The sequence below is a fragment of the Mesoplodon mirus genome (genome assembly GCF_964341445.2).
Source record: "Mesoplodon mirus genome assembly, chromosome: 3".
NCBI lineage: Eukaryota > Metazoa > Chordata > Mammalia > Artiodactyla > Ziphiidae > Mesoplodon > Mesoplodon mirus.
This window is the reverse complement of record NC_138978.1, coordinates 13,124,235-13,146,585: the sequence shown is the minus strand read 5'-3', so window position 1 is coordinate 13,146,585 and position 22,351 is coordinate 13,124,235. Positions and strand designations below refer to the sequence as shown.

The 22,351-nt window shown below is 43.8% G+C and overlaps 1 protein-coding gene across 1 annotated transcript in view; it reads right to left on the bottom strand.

Annotated features, from left to right (window-relative positions):
* Positions 1-21,738, bottom strand: part of LOC309799070 (forkhead-associated domain-containing protein 1-like) — a 161,761-nt gene extending 140,023 nt beyond the window's left edge. Inside the window, exons 1-2 of the mRNA XM_082612098.1 lie at positions 21,681-21,738; positions 17,160-17,266 (exon numbers count right to left, since the gene is read on the bottom strand). Of these exons, the coding sequence (XP_082468224.1) occupies positions 17,160-17,252 (93 nt within the window). The 5' untranslated portion in view covers positions 17,253-17,266; positions 21,681-21,738. The remainder of the gene's footprint in view (positions 1-17,159; positions 17,267-21,680) is intronic.
* Between the last annotated feature and the right edge of the window lie 613 nt (positions 21,739-22,351).

The following is a 22,351-nucleotide window of genomic DNA, read 5'->3' as shown; positions in this document are numbered from 1 at the left end:
ATTTATCTTGAGCTGAATGAAAATGAAAATACAACCTATGAAAATTTGCAAGATGCAGTGAAAGCAGTGCTTGGAGGGAAGTTTATGGCATTGAAGGCATACATTTGAAAAGATCTAAGCTTCCACCTTATGAAACTAGAGAAAGAAGAGCAATATAAGCCTACCACAAGCAGAAGAAAAGAAGCAATGAATGAAATAAAAAGCAGGAAAACAAGAGAGAAAAGTCAGCAAAATAAAGAGCTGTTTGGTCTTTTTTTTGTAAAGATCAATAAAATTGACAAACCTCTAGCAGGATAAGCAAGAAAAAAAGAGAGAAGATACAAATTACTCAAATCAGAAATGAAAGCGATGGCATCACTACTGATCTCATGGACACTGAAGGGATTATAAAGGAATATTATGAATAATTCTATGCCCACAGATTTTATAACTTAATGAAGTGGACCATTTCCTTGAAAGACACAATCTACTGAAACTCACACAAGGAGAAATAAATACTCTGAATAGACTCATATCTAGTAAAGAATTTGAATCAATAATGAATAACCTTCCAAAATGGAAAGCACCAGGCCTGGGTGGGTTCACTGGTAAATTCTATCAAACATTAAGGAAAGAATGATACCAGTTCTCAATAATCTCTTCCAGAAAATAGAAGAAGAGAGAACACTTCCCAGCTCATTCTGTGAGGCCAAGCTTATTCTAATAGCAAAACCAGATAAAGATATTGCAAAACAGGAAAATTGCAGACCAATACCTCTCATGAACATAGATGCAAAATCCTCAACAAAATATTAGCAAATTGAATCCAGTGATGTATAAAAAGAGTTCTACACCACAGTCAAGTGGGATTTATTCCAGGTATGCAAGGCTGGTTCAACATTTGGAAATCAGTTAATGCAATCTATCACATCAACAGCGCAGAGAAGAGAAATCGCATTATCATAACAGCAGATGCAAAAAGAACATTTGACAAAATTACACACCCATCCATGATAAACTAACAAACCACCAAACCACCACAACAACTCTTGGCAAATTAGGGATGGAGGGGAACTTCCTCAACCTGATAAAGTACATCTATAAAAACCCTAAAGCTAACGTCATATTTAATGGTGAGAAACTAGAAACTTTCCAATTAAGATCAGGAATAAGGTGAAGATGTCCCCTTTCACCACGCATTTTCAACATTGTACTGTATGTCTTAGCTAATGCAACAAGGCAAGAAAAGAGAATAAAAGACAGATTGGGAAGGAAAAAAAATCTTCTTTGGTGAGGTGTTTGTTCAGATCTTTTGCCCATTTTGCAGATGGCATGATTGTCGATGCAGAAAATCCCAAAGAAGTGACAAAAAGCCCTCCTGGAACTAATGAGCAATTATACCCAGGTTGCAGGATACATGATTAAAATACAAAAGTCAATTGCTTTCCTATATACCAACAATGAACAAGTGGAATTTGAAATTAAAAACACAACACCATTTACATTAGCACCAAAAAAAAAATGAAGTACTTAGGAATAAATCTAACAAAATACTTAGCTATATGAAGAGGTATATGAAGAAAACTACAAAATGTTGATGAAAGAAATCAAAGTAGTCTAAATAAATGAAGAGATATTTCATGTTTATTTGATATTCCTTAACGATGTATGATGTTTAACATCTTTTCATATGCTTATTTGACATCTGTAGATTTTCTTTGGTGAGGTGTCTGTTGAGTTCTTTTGCCCATTTTTAAGTTGGGTTGTTTGGTTTCTTATTGTTGACTTTTAAGACTCATTAATTTTATTTATTTATTTTATTGAAGTGTAGTTGATTTACAATGTTGTATTAATTTCTGCTGTACAGCAAAGTGATTCAGTTATACATATATATACATTCTTTTTAAAATATTCTTTTCCATTATGCTTTATCACAGGATATTGAATATAGTTCCCTGTGCTATACAGTAGGACCTTGTTGTTTCTCCATCCTGGATGTAACAGCTCACATCTGCTAACCTCAACCCCCCACTCCATCTCTCCCTCAACCCCCTCCCCCTTGGCAACCACAGTCTGTTCTCTATATCCATGAAGACTCATGTATTTTGGATACATGCTTACAGCACTTTTCTTCATAACTGCCAAAAGCTGGAAGCAAACAAATGTCCTTTAAAAGGTAAATGGATAAAAAATTGTGGTACATCCACACAATGAAATATTAGTGATAAAAATAAATGAGTTATCAAATAACAAAAAAGACATGGAGGCATCTTAAATGCATATTGCTTAGTGAAAGAACCTAGTCTGAAAAGGTTACATACTGTATGATTCCAACTGTATGAAATTCTGGAAAAGGTAAAACTATAAGGAGAGTAAAAGATCAGTGCTTGCCAGGGGCACAGGGGCTCTGGGGCTCAGGATGAAGAGGAGGGGCACAGGGGATTTCAGGGCAGTGAAAATATTTTTTATGATACTGTAATGGTGGATACTTGTCACTATACATTTGTCAAAACAAAAGAACGTACAATGCAAAGAGTGAACCCTAATGTAAACTATGGACTTAGTTAATAATAGCACATCAATATTGGTTCATCAGTTGTAACAAATGTACCACACTAATGCATGATGTTAATAATAGGGGAAACAGTGTGTATTGGAGGGGTGGATATATGGGAACTCTCTGTATTCTCTGCTCAATTTCCTGTAAACCTAAAACTGTTCAAAAAAATAAAGTATTAAAAAAAATGAAAACACATTAGTTCTTTGGAAAATGTCACCCACATCATCTTCATCACCATTGCCATTGATCTCTGTGTCCTTTGAACCTTTGATAACCCATGAATGAGAGAAATTCTGTGTGTTACATTTTGTTTGTCCCTTCCCAGGCTTCACTACTTTCAGTTCCTCAAAATCTGTCAAGCCATTATTAAGAAATCAAAGCAAGCAGGAAGTTTTAAATGACTCCACAAAATTGGTTGAGCCTCTACCACATGTTAGGCCAGGAGACAGCTTCCTAGTTCGGCCCTATAATATCACTCGTTCCCTTTCCTTGGAAAATTGCTAAATGCTACTACTGGACAGACGCCCTGCTGCTAATACAGACTGACTCTATAAGCCCCAGCCTACTGAGCTGTCCAACTATGAGATGAACTGTTATTTATTAATTATTATTATTATTATAATCCTTATCATCCTCTAACATATTTTGAGGGCTTCCTGTGAACTGGGCCCTGCTGAAGCATTTTGTGTGCATTTTTATCATTTAATCTGCATGACAGCCCTAAACAGGGACTCTATTATTATCTCCATCTTAGAGATGAAGAAGCTGAGACTCAAAAGGTGAAGTGAGAGGACAGCATTACCTTGATACCAAACCCAGACAAAGACACTACAAGAAAACTACAGACCAATATCTCTTATGAACACTGATACCACAATCCTCAACAAAATAGGAGGAAACTGAATTCAACAGCACATTAAAAGGAGCATACACTATGACCAAGTGGGATTTATTCTTGGAATGCTGACTTGATGGTTCAACATATGAAAATTAATCCACGTAATACATCACATTAACAGAAAGAAGGAAAAAAATGATCATCTCGATGGATGTACAAAAAGCATTTGACAAAATGCAACAGTCTTTCATGATAAAAGCACTCAACAAACAGGGAATAGAGGGAGATTACGTCAACATAATAAAGGTCAAACATGAAAAGCCCACAGGTAGCATCATACTCAAATGTGAAAGACTGAAAGCCTTTCCTCTAAGATCAAGAAGAAGATAAGGATACCTGCTTTTGTCACTTCTATTCAACAAAGTATTGGAAGTCCTAGCCAGAGCAATTAGGCAAGAAAAAGAAATAAAGGCATCCAAATTCGAAAGGAAGAAGTAAAATTATCTCTGTTCACAGGCAACATGATCTTACATGTACAAAATCCTAGAGTCCATGAAAAACCACAACCCTCTTAGAATAAACAACATTCAGAAGCAAAATCGTAGGATACAAAATCAACAACAAACATCAGTTGTGTTTCTATATGCTCTCAATGAACAATCTGAAAAGGAAGTTAAGAAAATAATTTCATTTATGATAGCATCAAAAAGAATAACATACTTTGGGATAAATTTAACCAAGGTGGTAAAAGATGTGTACACTGAAAACTACAAAGTGCTGCTGAAAGAAATTAAAAACACAAATAAATGGAAAGACACCCTGTATTCATGGGTTGAAAGACTTAATATTGTGAAGATGTCATTACTACACAGCAGGATCTACAGATTCAAAATCCCAACAGCAGTTTTGGCAGAAATAGAAAAATCCATCCTAAAATTCATATGGAATCTCAGTGGACCCCAAATAGCCAAAAGAATCTTGAAAAAGAAAAGCAAAGCTGGAGGTCTCACACTTCCTGATTTCAAAACTTACTGCATACAAAGTTACAGCAATCAAAACTGTGTGATACTGACATAAGGTCAGGCACATAGGCCAATAGAATAGAATAGAGAGCACAGAAATAAAACTTTGCATATATGGTCCAATGACTTTTGACAAGGGTGCCAAGATTATTCAATGGGGAAAGAACAGTATTTTCAACAAATGATGCTGGGAAAGACTGCAAAAGAATTAAGTTGAACTCTTACCTTACACCATGTATAAAAATTAACTCAAAGTGGATCAAAGACTTAAACGTAGTCTAAAACTATAAAACTTTTAGAGGAAAACACAGGAGGAAAGCTTTATGACATTGGATTTGGCAATGCTTTTTTGGATATGATCCCAAAAGCATAGGCAGCAAAAGTAAAAATAGATAAATTCAACTATGTCAAAATTTAAAACTTCTGTGAATCAAAGGACACAATAAACAGGGTGAAAGGCCATCTAGAGAATGGGAGAAAATAGTTGCAAATCACAAATCTGAAAAAGGGTTAATATGAAGAATATATAGAGAACTATAACTCAACAACAACAACAAGAAAAAAAAACCCCAAATAACCTGATCAAATATGGGTAAAGAACTGGAATAGACATTTCTCCAAAGAAGATATACAAATGTCCAACAAGCATATAAAAAGATGCTCAACATTACTAGTCATTAGGGAAATGCAAATCAAAACCACAGTGAGATACCACCTCATACCCATTAGGATGGCTACTATTAAAAACAAACAAACAGCAACAGAAAATAACAAGTGTTGGCAAGGATGTAGAGTAGGGGAACACTAATGCACTGCTGAGAATGTAAAATGATGCAGCTGATAGGAAAAACAGTAGAGCGGCTTCTCAAACAATTTAGAATAAAATTATCATATGATCCAGCAAGTCCACTTCCGGGTATATACCCCAAAGAATTGAAAGCAGGAACTTAAAGAGATATTTGTACACTCATGTTTATAGTAGCATTATTCACAATTGCCAAAAGGTAGAAGCCCCCCAAGTGCCCACTGACTGAAGATTGGATAAGCAAAATGTGGTCCATCCATACAGTGGAATATTATTCAGTGTAGGAGGAAGGAAATTCTGACACATGCTACAACATGGATGAACCGTGAGGACATGATGTGAAATAAGTGTCACAAAAAGGCAAATTTTGTATGATTCCACTTATGTGAGGTACATAGAGTAGTCAGGCTCATAGAAACAAAATAGAATAGGGGTTGCCAGGGGCTGGGGAAGGGGGAAACGGGGAGTTGTTGTTTAATGGGTACAGTTTCAGTTTTGCAAGATGAAAAATTCTGAGGCTGGTTGCACAACAATGTGAATAACTTACAACTACTGATCTGTACACTTAAATGTGGTTAAGACGGTAAACTTTATATGTATTTTACCACGATTTAAAAAATGGCTAAGATGAAGGGACTCACTCAACATCAGGATGCTGGCACAGGGCAATGTCAGGGTTTGAACCCAAGTCTAATTCCAAAACTTGTACCTTTGATTTGTACCCTGTGATTTTCAGAGTAGAGAGTGATTTAATAATGAGAGAGGAGACAGGCAGGACCTAATATAGAAAACAAGTGCATTTTTTAAAGGCTCCTGCATTTTAAATGTTTAAAAAGTATATAGTGAGTCCATAAAATATTGAGACGTTTAAACATCTATTAACAATGACCATCTGCTCTGATGACTCCTGTGCTTTGAGGAAGCCTCCTCGGGAAGCTGACTTAGTTATGACGTTGCCCTGACGTTCGCTGATGTTGTCGCTGAGGTTCGACGTGTACCTGGAACCGTCCTTTGGAGCTAGGTTTCAACCTTGCATCACCTGGAACTGGGAAGCCCCATCTCAGACCATAACTTCCCGCTCCCAGCCTTCCTTATCCTCTGTCTCGTCCTCTCCTTGAGTCACGTAGCCTTTGCTCCCCGTCCCCTCCCTATGTGTAATGCCCTACGCTCACCCAGCCTGGGCCCTGCTCGAGCTCACCAGCTCCTTCAAGTCCATCCTGGCCCGCAAACCCTCCTGCCACCCTCACACTTCTGTCCTGAGACTGTCCCAGTGCCCTCTGGGCGCCCCAGCCAGCAGGTCCCTGGTCTTAGGCTTTTCATTCTACTTTGACAACAGCCTCCTAGGTCTTCACCTCCTGCACCTGCCTGCATTCTCCGTCTGCTTCTCCAGACCCTCCTCCATCCCTTTCTACGGCGCCCTCTGCCCAGCAGACCCACCTGTGCAGCTATATCCATGGGCTGATGGGCTCCTTGCCTCTGGTTTCTGGTTGGGTTTGGCCAATGGGGGGGTTAGAGATCACAGCAGGGAGGAGAGAGCTTGGGGTACTTACTCCCCTGGCTTCCTTTCTGTGGGGCCACACAGCTTCCCTCAGAGGACTCTACCCAGCCCACGGGGTCTCCGGGTCCCAGGAAATGCCCCTGCCCCTCACCCCTCAGCTCTGGGGGTGGGAACAGTCCTCATCCATACTAGCTCTGGGCCCTGCACTATCCTTTGTGGTTTCTCTGAGCCCTGCCCACTCCCTATGGAGTCCCTTCAGGAAACTCCCCTCCATCACTCCACACCCCTGTGAATGTGCCTTCAGCTCCCTGCCAGGACCTGGACTTCCCAGGCATGGAGAAGCTCGTAGATGGGACCTTCAAGACTTCTCTTAGCTGCCAAGGGCCTCCGGGTGGTCCTGCCTTCATCCCACCCTGCTCTGGTCCCTCTCCTCAACCATCTCCTCTTCTGCATCCTCACCTTGACAGTGTAACTTCCGTCTAAGCTGTGAACGTGCTCACCACACCCTCGGCCTGGAAACACCGCCCCTTCCCCCTTCCTTTCCTTTAATATCAAATGGCTTCAAGAGGTTCCTCTCCCGCTGCGTCCTCAACCCACTGCCATTGCCCTCGGGGGCCTCCTCGGGCTCTCGGGCTCCCTGTGACATGTGACACAGTTGTCAGAGAGAGGCACGTGGCCTGTTGGTTCAGGGGTTGGGGGAGCAGGGCTGTGCGGTGGTTATTAGACTGGGCTCGAGCCCAGCTCTCCTACTTCCTAGCAGGGTGACCTTGGGCAAGTGATACCTCAGCTTCCTCATCTGTAAGGTAACAAAAGGACAGTCTTATAAGTTACTGGTGACGTATAAATGATATAATACATACAAAAGCACTTAGAAGAGAACATAGGGCAAATGGGAAATGTTCTCTATTATGAGCAAGAGGATGGGCTCTGGAGTTAGAAAGCCTTGAGTTCAAGTCCCACCTCTGCTACCTTCCAGCTGTGCAGCCTGGGGCATGGTTCTTTGCTTCTCTTTGGTTGCTCCCTGAGCAGCAAAAATGAGTTTGGTAAGCTGGGCTTTGTAGGATTGACAAAAGGTACTGCTTGGTGACATGTTCAAAGGAGTGGGATAACATTTTCAAAATTAACTTGTGTGTGTGTGTGTGTGTGTGTGTTTTATCTATTTCTTTTAACTTTTTGGTTCTAGGCTATCCCATCCCCCAGCCCCATCCCCCCACTGCCTCAGGAAAGGGATGTAGAGAAGAAATAGTAAAAAAAGAAATGGGGTTTTCAAAAGAATATGGATATGAGGAAACGGCCAGGCACTGGTGAGACGAGTCTGGGAGTGGAAGGAAAGAAGAAGCTTCTCTGCTTCCCCGTCAGCTGGATCCTTCCACCCCGGTCTCCCCGGGAGAGCCCTGTGGACCGGCAAGGCCTCAGGAGAGGCTGGTCCTGAAATCAGACTGCCCGAGCGTGGTGCCCAGTGCCCCAGCCTCCCTCTGTGACCTCAGGCAGGATACTCAGCCTATCTGTGCCTCAACGCCCTCATCTGTAAAGTGGGGCAAACAACACTAACCTCCTAAGGATGAAATGAGTTAATACACTCGAAAGTGCCCAGAACAGTACCTGGCACAAAGCAAGCTGTCTCTGTGATGAAAACCCTCAGCCTGGCAGCAGCTCTCTGGCTCCCTCACCTCTCTGACTGCTTCCAGGTCTCCACGCGGGGCCCCTCTCCCCTCAGATGTCCGTTCCCTCCACACTCTGTCCATGGGCTGGGGCCACTGTGCCACCCCCTCGATTCGCAGGTGTGTATTTCCAACCCCTGGTTCATCTCCAGGCCCCAAACTGCCTGGCTGCTTCTGGTATGTTGAGGTGCTCACTCAACCAGTCCTGCTTCCTGCCCTCTTGGTAACGGTATTATCACCTGCCAGCTCATCCAGCCATCTTTCTCCGTGGCCTGTGGCATTGATCCTACTGATTCTTCCAGAAAGCTCTCAGACCAGTCCCAAAGCAACGGTCCAGTCAGGTGGTAGTATTAATGTGGTGGGCAGAATGGTCTCCCAAAGATGCCCATGCCCTGATCCCCAGAACCTGGGAATATGCTCCATGAGGTGGCCAAAGGGACTGTGCCGATGTCAAGGTTACTAATCAGTGCTCTTAAAAGAGGGAGACTAAAGACTTCCCTGGTGTTGCAGTGGTTAAGAATCCGCCTGCCAATGCAGGGGACACGGGTTCGAGCCCTGGTCCGGGAAGATCCCACATGCCATGGAGCTACGAAGCCCGTGTGCCACAACTACCGAGCCTGCGCTCCAGAGCCCACGAGCCACAACTACTGAGCCCACGTGCCACAACTACTGAATCTGCGTGCCTAGAACCCATGCTCCACAACTAGAGAAGCCACTGCAATGAGAAGCCCGTGCACCGCAACAAAGAGTAACCCTCGCTCGCTGCAACTAGAGAAAGCCTGTGCTCAGCAACGAAGACCAAACCCAGCCAAAAACTTTTTAAAAATTTTTTAAAAAGTGGGAGACTATCCTGGGTTATCCAGGTGGGACTAATTGAACTCCACCAGTCCTTATAAGCAGAGAACTTACTCTGGCTGGATTGGAGAGATAAGTGGTGTTTCTTGCTGGGCCCCCACTTAACAGCCCCAATGCTCCTCTTCCTGGGAAAGCACCAGGTCAATGTTTCCTCTTTACCCAAATCCCCCCCTAGATGGCACCACCTCAGTCTGTTGCATGAATGAGGATCACAAGAACATTCATCTCACATTTCACTGACAACCCCCATTCTCGATTCCACAGGGTGGAATTTCCCTAGATTAGTCAATTATCTTGTTATCTCAGTTATCTGAGAATTTCCAATTTAGATATTAGATGTTCCCAAAGCTAAATTTACACTCAAAAAGTGAAGCTTCTGTTTTTAGAAGCTTGAGTCAGCTCAGTCTGAAACTCAGCCCCACCTCCCCCGTCTAGCTGTGTGATTTGGGCCAGTTCCTTAACCTTTCTGAGTCCCATGTCCATGTCATCAAATGAGGATAATAATGATAATAGTAGTTCTCACCCGCACAGGATTTGTTTTGTGGATATAATTCTATAAATATATATACAGAACATACATAGATGATGTATAAAGCCATGTGAGATACAGTAAGTAGTCCAGAAATCTATGCTGTAGCTATTTGTATTATGTATGCTATTCAAAAGATTATGATCTTTCTTTCATCTCACATCCATCAGAATGGCTACTATAAAAAAAAAAGGGAAATCACAAGTGTTGGTGAGGACGCAGGGAAAGTGGAACCCTTGTGCCCTGTTGTGAGAATGTAACTTGGTGCAGCCACTATGGAAAACAGCATGGCAGTTCCTCAAACAATTAAAAATAAAATTATCATATGATCCAGCAAGTCTACTTTGGGGTATATATCCCAAAGAACTGAAAGCAGGGCCTTGAAGAGATATTTATACACCCATGTTCATAGCATTGTTTGCAACAGCCAAAAGGTGGAAACAACCCAAGTGTCCATCAGTAGATGAAGGAATAAACAAAATGTGGTGAATCCACACAATGGAATATTATTCAGCCTTAAAAAAGGAAGGAAATTCGGACACATGCTACAGCATGGATGAACATGGACATTATACTCAGTGAAAGGATATTATACTCAGTGAAAGAAGCCAGTCATGAAAAGACAAATACTGTTATGATTCTACTTATATGAGATACCCAGAGTAGCCAAGGTCATAGAGACAGAAAGCAGAACGGTGGTTGCTGGGGGCAGGGATGGGGGGACAAGGGGAGTTGTTTCATGGGTGCAGTTTCAGTTCTGCAAGATTCAAAGAGTTCTGGAGATGGATGGGGGTGATGGCTGCACAACAGTGTGAATATATTTAATGCCACTGAACTGCACACTTAATAAAAGTGGTTAAGATGGTAAATTTTATGTTATGCATATCTTACCACAATAAAAAAAATGAGAAAAATGAGATCACGATCTAGCCCTTTCCTCTGAACTTTTCCTCTTGGAAGCCCTCCATCTGCTGGTGAGAAACTAGTCCCATCAATTGCTGTGGTGGGAAATGACCAACGAAATCAGCCGCCAGTTCCCAAACAGGGGACAAAACATTCCCTGAGGACTGGTGAGACCTAACAGGTGAACCCCCAGAGCAAGGAGCACTTGGGGAGAAGCCAGAGGTGAGGTGGGGGGTGAGGGGGGAGGATGGGAGCACGACCCAGGCAGGAGGACAAGCGCGATGCAGATGGGGAGACAGCAAGTGCACCCTCCCAGGCCTGTTTCATTCCGTGGATTTCCCCACAGAGAGTCCACCTGTCACCTTATGTCTCAAAATGCAGGTGTTCGCTTAGAATAAGAGAAATGTGAAGTAAAATGACACAGGTACCATACTTCACCCCGTAGATCAGTGAAGATCCAATGGGGGGTCAGCACCCTAGGCTGGGGAGGGAGTGAGAGATGGCCATCCACTGCTGGCAGGACACCACATCCGGAAACCTCTGGTGGGAAATTTGGCCATGCCCATCAGAGTTACAGCTGTATGTGTCCTTTGACAGAGCAGACGTACCTGCATGTCCGTGAAATTATGCAAATAATAGGAGAATCCCAGCAGCCTTGTTTAATAATAATAAACAAGATTATGGTGTAGGCTCTGGTTCTTTCCTGAGAGGCAGCCCAGAACTGGCAGGGGCCAGGAAAAGGGACGAGAGTCATCCGGCTGGATGGGATCTGGGGTATGTGTATGAGATCAGTCTGGCTTCACGACCCTCAGATCCCACGCGAGAAGAGCTGACACAGGCTGGAGAGATGGCTAAACCCATGAGAAAGGAGATGCCTGGCAGGACACTGACCACCGAGGGTGAGGGGTGGACACCAGCATTTCATCCCCCTTTCATGTCTGTTCTTTCTTTTTCTCTTCCATCTCCACCTTCCTAGCTGCAGCCCTGCACTGACTTGGGCTGTCCTAGAGCTCAGTCTTCTAGGGATCCTGGGACTACCCCAGGGTGGGACTGGGGGAGTCCCTGGGGAGGGGGTAGGGTCAGTCAGCCCTTCATTGTTTACCCTTCGCTTCTCTTTTCCTCAAAACAAAGTTTATTGAAAGAATAAACACACACACACACACACACACACACACACACACACAAGCAGGAGCTCTGCTGATCAAGAAGGGAGAGGGAGGGAGCACTGATGGTGGGGTTCTCAAAGTGTGGTCCTGGAACCAACTCCAGGGACTCCATTCCCCCCACCTGAACCTGGGGAGCATATAAATGTGAAGATTCCTGGGCCTTACCCCAAACCCACTGGGTCAGAATGCCTAGGAGTTCATGTTGAACAACCACTCTTAAACATGCGGAAAATCCAAAAACCACTGGCTTTGGTGTTTCTTCATTCTGGAAGAACTGAGTCCCTTTCTCAGCAGAGTTTAAATAACAGCCATATCAAACTCTAAAAAATACAGTTTACAAGGCACATCAAATCATATAAATTATAACTTGCAAGGTTTAGCTGTGAAATGAGCAAGGCTGAGGCTTTTCAGCCGTGTAAAATGGGAGAGGGAAGATTGTGAATAGAGCTCCTGATGGCTCGTCTGCACACAGCAGCCGGGATGTTCACTGGCAGGTCTCCCCCTTGTTTACAATCCTTCAAGCCTTCTTCCCACTGCTTTTCAGATAAAGATCAAAACCCTTATGGTGACATGAAGGAGGCCGACTTGTCCCTTAGCCCTCCTCCTTCCCACTCTGACTTCTGGACGCCCTGGTTTTCTCTCAGTCCCTTGGGTTCACAATATGCTCTTCCACCCCAGGGCCCTTGCACATGCCATTCCCTTCTCCTTTTGTCTAGTGAAGTCCTCCTTGTCTTCCATATTCCTTTCCTTTACAGCCCCAATGTTGGAATGGAATTAGTCACACCTTTGTGGGATCATTTGACTTATTTCTCTCTCTCCTGGCAGCTTCCTGATGGCAGGGACCATGTCCAGTTCTGCCATCACTGTACCCCTAGGCTTGGCTTGGTGCTGAGGCTCTGGGTAAATACTGTGCAATGAATGAGTGATAGCAACAGTTATCACTGTTGACTATAAACAGTTCTCACTAGCCTGGCTATAAACAGGCTTCCTATTGCCTTAGGGAACCAAACTCCTTACAGGATATAGAAAAAAGTCTGGAGGGTAAAACCCTGCAAATATCAATATTGATGTTTCCCTGAGCCAAATGATTACAAGTGACTTTTATTTTCTTCCTTATATTTTCCTTTCTCCCAATTTTTAAAAACAAGAAGCATGTAACTACCTTCCATTATCGGAAAGAGTAAATGATGTCGAAATACTATGATACCAATAGTCAAAACAACATGTCAGCCTTGCTGATGAGTAGAAATCTTTAGAAGCATGACTGCCTATTCTTTAGGATTGATCAAGGCAAATAAAACAATCTTTTTTATTTGCTAGATGTAACCTCTGGGTAATTGCAAGGATGATTTTTTAGTAATATAAATCCCTGAATTTTTTTTTTTTTTTTTTTTTTTTTTGCGGTACACGGGCCTCTCACTGTTGTGGCCTCTCCCGTTGCAGAGCTCAGGCTCCGGACACGCTGGCTCAGCGGCCATGGCTCACAGGCCCAGCCGCTCCGCGGCATGTGGGATATTCCCGGACCGGGGCACGAAACCGTGTCCCTTGTATCGGCAGGCGGACTCTCAACCACTTCGCCACCAGGGAAGCCTAGTGACGCATTTCTTAAGCTAAGTCCGAGGAGCAGTAAGCAGTCAATTATTTCTATACAATGAATGCAACTCAATTTCTGTCTCCTTAATAACTGTCCTCATTAGTTCCCTTTTCCAAATGGCTTATTAATGTCAGTGGATCCTCATCTCAACCCTGTGCACCTCTGAGGATTCTTCTCAGTCTCTGTTTTAGGAGACCATAAGAATGATCATTGTGTCATTCACTGAGCACCACATGCCAGGCTCTTTATATGCATTTCTCACTTAATCCTCAGAATAACCCTGTGAGGTAAGAGGTTTACAGACAGGGAAAAGGAGCTCAGAGTGATTAAGTAATTTGGTTGAAGTCACTCAGCCACAAAGTAGCCTAATGAGATTCAAACCCAGCTCTGTCTATCTCCAAAGCCTGTGCTTTTAAAAATTACTACAGTTTTCTAATATCATAGTCAGGTTCAAAACAGAGATCTCTGTCTCTACTTTAGCCAGACAGGAAATAAAACTACCCGAAATCTATGCCTTCTTAGGATAAAGAAGAAACTACAGTTCTTCTTCTTCTTCTTTTTCCTCCCACTTTGCACACTGAACAGATGTTCTGTGTCCTTGAAGGGAGACCATATCATGGAGGAGAATCTCACGGGGAGGTTCATGGAGTTATCTTTAACTCTGTTGCGTTTACAATAAACATTCTCAGAAAACTAGGAATAAAGGGGGAAATTTCTCACTTGGTAAGAACATGTATAAATACCCTACAGCTAACCTCGTACTTAACGGTGAAAGACTGACTGCTTTCCCCTAAGGTCAGGAACAAGTGAATATAAGAATTTATACACTGCTCTTGTTCAGCAGAGTCCTGGAAGTCTTAACCAGGGAAATAAAGCAAGGAAAAGAAGATTCAAGGCATTCAGATCTCCTTTTCTGAAAGGAGAAATAAAATTGTTCTTATTTGCAGATGACATGATTGTTTATGTATAAAATCCCAAGAAATCTACAAAAGCCCTTATATAAGAAAGTGCAGGGCCTCCCTGGTGGCGCAGTGCTTGAGAGTCCCCCTGCCGATGCAGGGGATACGGGTTCGTGCCCCGGTCTGGGAGGATCCCATATGCCGCGGAGCGGCTGGGCCCGTGAGCCATGGCCGCTGAGCCTGTGCGTCCGGAGACTGTGCTCCGCAACGGGAGAGGCCACAACAGTGAGAGGCCCACGTACAGCAAAAAAAAAAAAAAAAAAGTGCAGTTAAGGTTGCAAGATACCAAGAAGCATACAAAAATCAACTGTATTTCTATATACTGTCAAAGAACATGTGGACACCAAAATTAAAAATATAATACCATTTACAATCACTCAAAAAAAAAAAGGAGACATACTTAAGTGTAAATCTAACAAAACATGTACAGGACTCGTACGCTGAAAACTACAAAACACTCATGAGAGACACTGAATAAATGGAGAAATATACCATGTTCATGAATTGGAAGACAATGTAGGAGTATATCAATTATTCTCACATTGATATATAGGATAAAACACAATTCCAATCAAAATTACAGCATGATATTTTGTGTATACAGACAGGCTTACACTAAAATGTAAATGGAAAGGCAAAGGAACTAGAATAGGTTAAAAATTTCTTTAAAGAAAAGTGGTAGGAATCACACTACCTTATTTAAGACTTACATAGTGACAGTAATCAAGGCTATCTCATAATGGTAGATCCATTATGACAAATAGATCCATGAAACATAATAGGGAACTAAGAAGTAGCCCCCACAGAAAGTATGGCCAGATTATTTTTGACAAACTTGCAAAAGCAATTCAATGGAGAAAGGATAGTCTTTTCAACAAATGGTTCTGGAACAACTAAATATCCACATGCAAGAAAAATGAACTTTGACCTAAATCTCACATCATAAACGACAGTGAACCCAAAATGGTTCATAGGTTTAAAAATAAAACTATAAAACACTTAGAAGAAAACATAAGAGAAAATCCTCAGGGTCAGGGACGTTGTGGCATGTTCTTAGACATGACACTAAAAGCATGATCTATAAAAGAAAAAATAACTACCTGGACTTCATCAAGAGTTAAAGCTTTTGCTCTGTGAAATACTCTGCTAAGAGAATGAGAAGACAAGCTATGGATGGGAGAAAATATTTGCAAACCATCTATCTGACAAGGGACTCATATGTAAAATACATAAAGAATTCTCAAAACTCAGTGGTAAAAAACTAAACAATTCGATTAGAGACACTTAAAAGATATGAAGAGATATTTCACTGAAGAGGATATGCAGAAGGCAAACACGTACATGAAAAGACATTTAACATCACTATCGATTTGGAAAATGCAAGTTAAGACTATGATGAGATACCACTACACACTTACTAAAACAGCTAAAATGAAAAACAGTGTTTATGCTAATTGCTGGTGAGGATGTGTCTCATACATTGCTGGTGGAAATGAAAAATGGTACAGCAACGCTGGATAAGCCTGGCAGTTTCTTTACAAACCGAATATATATAAACACATATGTTAATCCGTGCAATCATACTCCTGAGCATTTATCACAGAGAAATAAAAACTTATGTTCACACAAAAACCTGTACACAAATGTTTATAGTACATTTATTTGTAATAGCCCCAAATGGAAACAAAATGTCCTTCAAAAAGTGAATGGTTAAACATAGGTGATACGTCCATACCGTGGACTATAACTCAGCAATAAAAGAACAAGCTAATAACCTAAATGGATGTCAAGGGCACTACACTGACTAAAAAAAAAAAAAAAATCAATCACAAAGTTCATACATACATGATGAAAATTATAGAGACAGAGAAGACATTAGTGGTTTTCGGAGCGTGGGGACGATGGTGGGAGGAGGAATTGTGACTATAAAAGGAGCATCACAAGGGACATCTCTGATGATGGAATACTCCTATATCCTGATGGCCACACCCAAATCCACACGTGGTAAAATGGCACAGGACTCCACACATGCTTCGTGCCATTCTCTCTACTATTTGTGCATCTATAATTATTTCAAAATAAAGTTTAAAAAAATCTGTTGAGGGAAGTCTGAGAGAGGTCTGTCTTTCACAGTCCTAAAGAGATTCCATTGCATTTCTCTTTCTGCTTCAATATTTTAATCCCTTTCAAAATTTTAAAAGGCTCAAAGCCACTGTTTTTATAATCCCTGACTTACAATTTCTTCCAACTTCCTTGGCTGTCAATGAGCTGGGACTGTGGACCAAGCCACAGCTAATTCAGAGAATGGAATGAAATGAAGTGAGAGAGTGCTGAGGCCACGCCCAGGGCTTACCCTGATTTACTACTTGGAGGTACGGGGGCGGGGGACGGCTCTGAGGGGCCCAGAGTCTCCAGAAGCTCTGGAAAGGGCGAGAGCCCATTGCTCAAGCTGGGCCCTTCAGGTGGCCGTGGCTGCCAGATGCGGAGCAGGTGAAGGTCAAGCATCAGCTCTAAGCCCACCTTCCAAACCACGCCATCAGGGTGGGACACTGCAGACACAGTCAGCAAAGGACACAGGGCCCATCGCACTTTGCACTGTGCTCATTCTTACCACATGTGCCAGGGAGACCCAGCACATGCGGGGAATGGTTATTGGTGGCACACCGAGGAAGGCTGGGACTGTTAGCCAGAGGCTGTGCTTTACAAGAGACTGGAGTCCACAGAACAGTAAGGACTTTTGGTGGTGTGAGGGGTAGGGAGGGTCGGGGACTGGCTAGGAAGAGGTCTTACCTCTAAAACAAGGTCTGAATTTTCATGCCTTCCAATCGTAGTGCTTTTATTCAGGACAAAATAGCCTTCTGCACTCTTTAGATAGGCTTTCATATTCTCTGCTTTCCCTATAAAAGGTTTTCAGAAAACAATTTTGTTAGAAAAATACAGTCCTCTAATTATTCAATGTCATATTTAGAATGAATGGAATACACCATAATGTCCACAGGAGAAGTCAGCAGAGGTAGGAGTGGATAGCTGGATTTAACAATGATCACAATGATAATTCCGCACATTTTTAAGACTGTCCTTTTAACAGTGATATCTGGCATAGATGAGCTTGCTTCTGATCACAAGAGGACATCCTTTATGTAACTCAGAGCACAAACAAGCAATAGCAAAAAAAAAAAAAAAAAAACAAATCTGAATTCCACTGATAACCGCTCTCCACCTCCCATTAAGCTTAGTTTGGGGTTAGTTATCTGACAGAATCAAATACTCAGTGTTACTAACCCACCACTTACTAGCTCTGTGACTCTGAGTGAGTTACTTATTCTCTCTCTATGCCTCTGTTTCCTCATCTGTAAAATGGGGCTAATAATACTCTGTATCCCAAAGAGTTTTGTGAGGATTAAATGTGAAGCATCTAGAATGGTGATTGCTACACTAAACACCCATTTGTCCTACTGTGATTGTGACTGTTATTAATCTTGGGCTTCTGAACTTTGACTCAAGAAACTCCAACTTCTACAGAGCTTCTTAAAGTGTGGAAGAGTCAGTCATTAAGGAAATGGGCATTAGAAGATACTTTCTTTTTAAGTCACCGCATTCCTTCATATATTTAGGTTGAAAAAAAAATGATTTCCAAAGACAAAATATCAAGATTATAGCTTGGCTGTACGGTCAAGACTCTGTACGTATCTTTTGCTGGCATTTTATTAGGAAAATGTCAAACACACAGAAAAGTTGAAAGAAGTGGATCGGGAACTTCTATAGAACCACCACCCAGATTCTACAATCAACATATTGTTCTATTTGCTTTATCACATATCTACCCATCTATACATTTTATATTTTAATGCATTTCAAAGTATATCCTATACACGTTTTTAAATTTTATTTATTTATTTTTGGCTGTGTTGGGTCTTCGTTTCTGTGCGAGGGCTTTCTCTAGTTGTGGCAAACGGGGGCCACTCTTCATCACGGTGCACGGGCCTCTCACTATCACGGCCTCTCATGTTGTGGAGCACAGGCTCCAGATGCGCAGGCTCAGTAGTTGTGGCTCACGGGCCTAGTTGCTCAGCGGCACATGGGATCTTCCCAGACCAGGGCTCGAACCCATGTCCCCTGTATTAGAAGGCAGATTCTCAACCACTGCGCCACCAGGGAAGCCCTATACATGTTTTTTATTTTTTTAATTTTTATTTATTTATTATTATGTTTTTTGCATTACGCGGGCCTCTCACTGTTTTGGCCTCTCCCATTGCGGAGCACAGGCTCCGGATGCACAGGCTCAGAGGCCATGGCTCACAGGCCCAGCCGCTCCGCGGCATGTGGGATCCTCCCAGACCGGGGCACGAACCTGTGTCCCCTGCCTCGGCAGGCGGACTCTCAACCACTGTGCCACCAGGGAAGCCCATATATACATGTGTTTTAAAACATAAAAATTTCAGTGACTTCAGCTGATTCCAAGATGTTGATGATAATTCACATGATATTTGAATTCTGATCCATCTCAGTGCCATGTCAAAGATAGTCTCTTTTCTTTTTCTTTCTTTTTTTTTTTTGGCTGTGTTGTGTCTTCGTTGCCGCATGTGGGCTTTCTCTAGTTGCGGCGAGCGGAGGCTACTCTTCCTCACAGTGCGCAGGCTTCTCATTGCGGTGGCTTCTCCTGTTGTGGAGATGTGCAGGCTTCAGTAGTTGGAGCACGTGGGCTCAGTAGTTGCGGCACACAGGCCCTAGTTGTGGCTCGTGGGCTCTAGAGTGCAGGCTCAGTAATTGTGGTGCACTGGCTTCGTTGCTCCGAGGCATGTGGGATCTTCCTGGACCAGGGCTCGAACCCGTGTCCCCTGCATTGGCAGGCGGATTCTTAACCGCTGAGCCACCAGGAAAGTCCCCAAAGTCTCCTTTCAACTGAAAGGTCACTGAAGTGTGAAGTTGTTAGACTGTGGATAAAAACAAAAATCATCTAGGTCTGACCGTAGAGGGTCTCTGGTCTGGCTCTGCTTTCCATCAACATCTCCATCATCATTCCATCACTGAATCCCTACTAAGTGCCAGGCACTGGGCTATCCTTTAATACACATGGCCTCTTTTCATCCTCAGAACCACCCTGCGAGGCAGGTGTCAGTATTGTCCCGCTTTACAAATGAGGAAACTGAGACTCAGAGAAGTTAAGGTCACACAATAGTAAGTGTGTGACAACTCTGGGCCTTTGCATGTAACCAGTGTACAAAACCTCCATTGCTGCTGGTGGGGCAGAGTAGGGGTGGGGGAATTGCACTGTCTGCTGACACTTGGCACATGTAGTAAAAGAAAGTCCTTGAAACCAGCATTCTATCCTCTGAAAGGAAGACGAGACCCTAGCTGGGGGTAAGAGAAATAAAAATAAGCAGCATAGTTTATATTTGTAAACTTTGAGGCCTGTGGATGTCCCACAAATATTGATGCTTTCAGATAATGAGAAATACATTTGATTAAGTTTGCTGTCATGTATACAGGGGAAAAGACATTTCCTCTTCCCAAAGAACCATGCTCTGCTGCCTTCAGTTATTAATCTTCAATTGCAGAGGACCATGTTAGCACGCAACACATTCAAGTCTAATTAAGCTAAAATGGAAACTTCCAAGAAATGTCTCTTCTGCAGGAAAACCACAGGAAACGCCACTAATCGAAAACTTAAACTTGGATCATGCGCATATTTGTTTTTTAGCTCTCACCCCAGATGTCCCCAAGGCTGGGGTCTTCTCTCTGCTCAGACGTCCCCCCTCGGGGAAACCACCTGACCCCTCTGGCTAAAGGCACCCTCAGTCATGTTATTCCCCTGCTAGTTTTCCCCTGCTGTGTTTCCTTCCTTGTACTTATCATTCTCTGACATGTTCTTGTTCCTTTCTTTAGTTATGCTTGCTGTTGGTTTCTCTTTCACTAACATATATGTTCCTGGAAAACCAGGACTGTGTTCATTTTGTTCAGAAGCGATTCTTCATGGGTATGTTGTGTTTGTACCCATCTTCAGAGCAAAGGCATTGAAAGATTTTGTCCTGCACTCACTTTCTGAGGATGCTTGTATGGCAAACAGCCTGGGAGGATAGAGGTAATGTTTCTAATAAAGATAACGGCTCCTTCTGGGGCAAAAGTTGGGCAGGTTTGCTAGCAGCCCCTTTCAAAGATTGCAGTTTCCTGAGTTTGGAGTTCCTTACCTGGGACACAGACCCACTGTGCGCACAGCATCCACACTGGCTGCTCTGCACCACCCCGAGGGACTTTCAGGGCAACAGGAACCAATGTGCATATGCAGCTCTGCTGCCTGTTATGTCAGCTGTGCTGTGAGTAATCAAGTTCTTTGTTTCTGGCCCAGGAGTCTCTTGTCTTCTGCCAGGAACTATAAGCTGGGCAGGCTAACTTACTAACTTTCAAACAGGGTCAAATGTCAGACCCTTTGCAGTACCTGCCAGTTCTGTGCATTACCCCTTCTCCAGGGTAGGGGGCGGCGGCGGGGCAGAACCTGACACATAGTAGGTGCTTGGGAAACACTTGCTGAGTGAATGAAAATACAAAGGACACCTCAAAGCAAGTCAGTACAGCCAGCTGGATAGGAAGCTTTGATAGTAACTACCTTTCATTTTTCCTGTCAGTATCTAGCTTAGATGACTCCTTGGAAAACCTAAATTCTATCTCTTTAGCTTTTGGATTGGACAATATTTCTCCACCTTCATTTTGCCCTGTGCATCACTTCCTTGCGTGAAAACACTGTCAAAGTAATTTGAATGTGTGGAGCTCTGTGAATTCCTTCTTACTCAGCGCCATGGAGCACCAGCCACAGGAAAGAGCAAAAGGGCTTCAGTCATCTGCGTTCCCCCGACCACTTTGGATGGCTCAGAATTGGGCTATAGGAGCAAACTTTCTTTTGAAGTTTACAGTGGCCTCAAAGTTCCTTAAAGAAGGGGAGTCCAGGTAAGGGGCGGGTGTGTGTGTGTGTGTGTCTCTGACCATTGGGTGGGTGTTGTCCATAAATCAGGGGAAACAGGGGTTCCTCTCTTAATCCCAGCTATACCCACAGGACATCCAAGAGCTGGTGCCCAGGAGAGGCTTAAAGCTCCCGTGCCGCCTCCCTTGGGGGGCGAGGTAGGGGCTGCACTTAGGAAGGAATGGCTGGTGTTGGGGCACCTTTTCTGGGGTGCTCCTGGCGACCCGAGCCTGGATCAGAGAGTTCGGACTCGGCTGGCGCCGGGTCCCCTGCCTACCCCAACGCCCTTGACCTCGCAGGGCTGGCCTCCTCTGGCCCAGGTTTCCGCCCGCCGCCTCCTCGCGCGCCGCTCTCACCTGGCCAGAGGAAGAAGCCCACGCCTCGTCCTCCGCCGAGAGCCCTGACCTCCGCTCTGCCGCCCTCCCGCGGACTCTCCAGCCAGCGGCCCGCAGCCCGCGCGCCCGCCCGGCCTTTTTACAAACGTCGCCACGGCAACGCCATTATGACGGCGGAGCTGAGGAGGGGCGTGGCGTGCGCGACTCCCGAGGATGAGGGGGAGGTGCGCTGGCAGCACCCGGCCAATTACAGCCCGCTGCAGCGCTGCGAGCCCTCCCCGACCTGCCCGCTAGAGGTCCCCAGCCCCGTTTCCAGGATGGGGAAACAGGCTCCGTGTTCACAGAAGTAGCTCCAAGTCTTACAGCGGGGAAGCAGCAGACTCAAGAATCCTTCCTACTGACCTTAGCTCTAGGCTCGGTGCGTTGAGGAGGGGGTGGTCAGGCGTGGGAGGGTAATGGAGCTGAGCCACGAGAAGCTTGGAGGTTAGTATCCCCCGTCCCACCCGAATCTCTAGTTCTCTCTGTTGTGGAGGAGAAAACAGAGTAAGCTGGGGGGACCATCACTTCTGGGGGTGGGGGTGGAGATGGGAGATGGGTGGGGTGGAAGGAACACTTCTGAAAGAATGGAAGATTCTCCCACGTGCTAGGGAAAGGGTATTTACAAGCCCACAGCCTTCCTGTTCCTGTCCTTC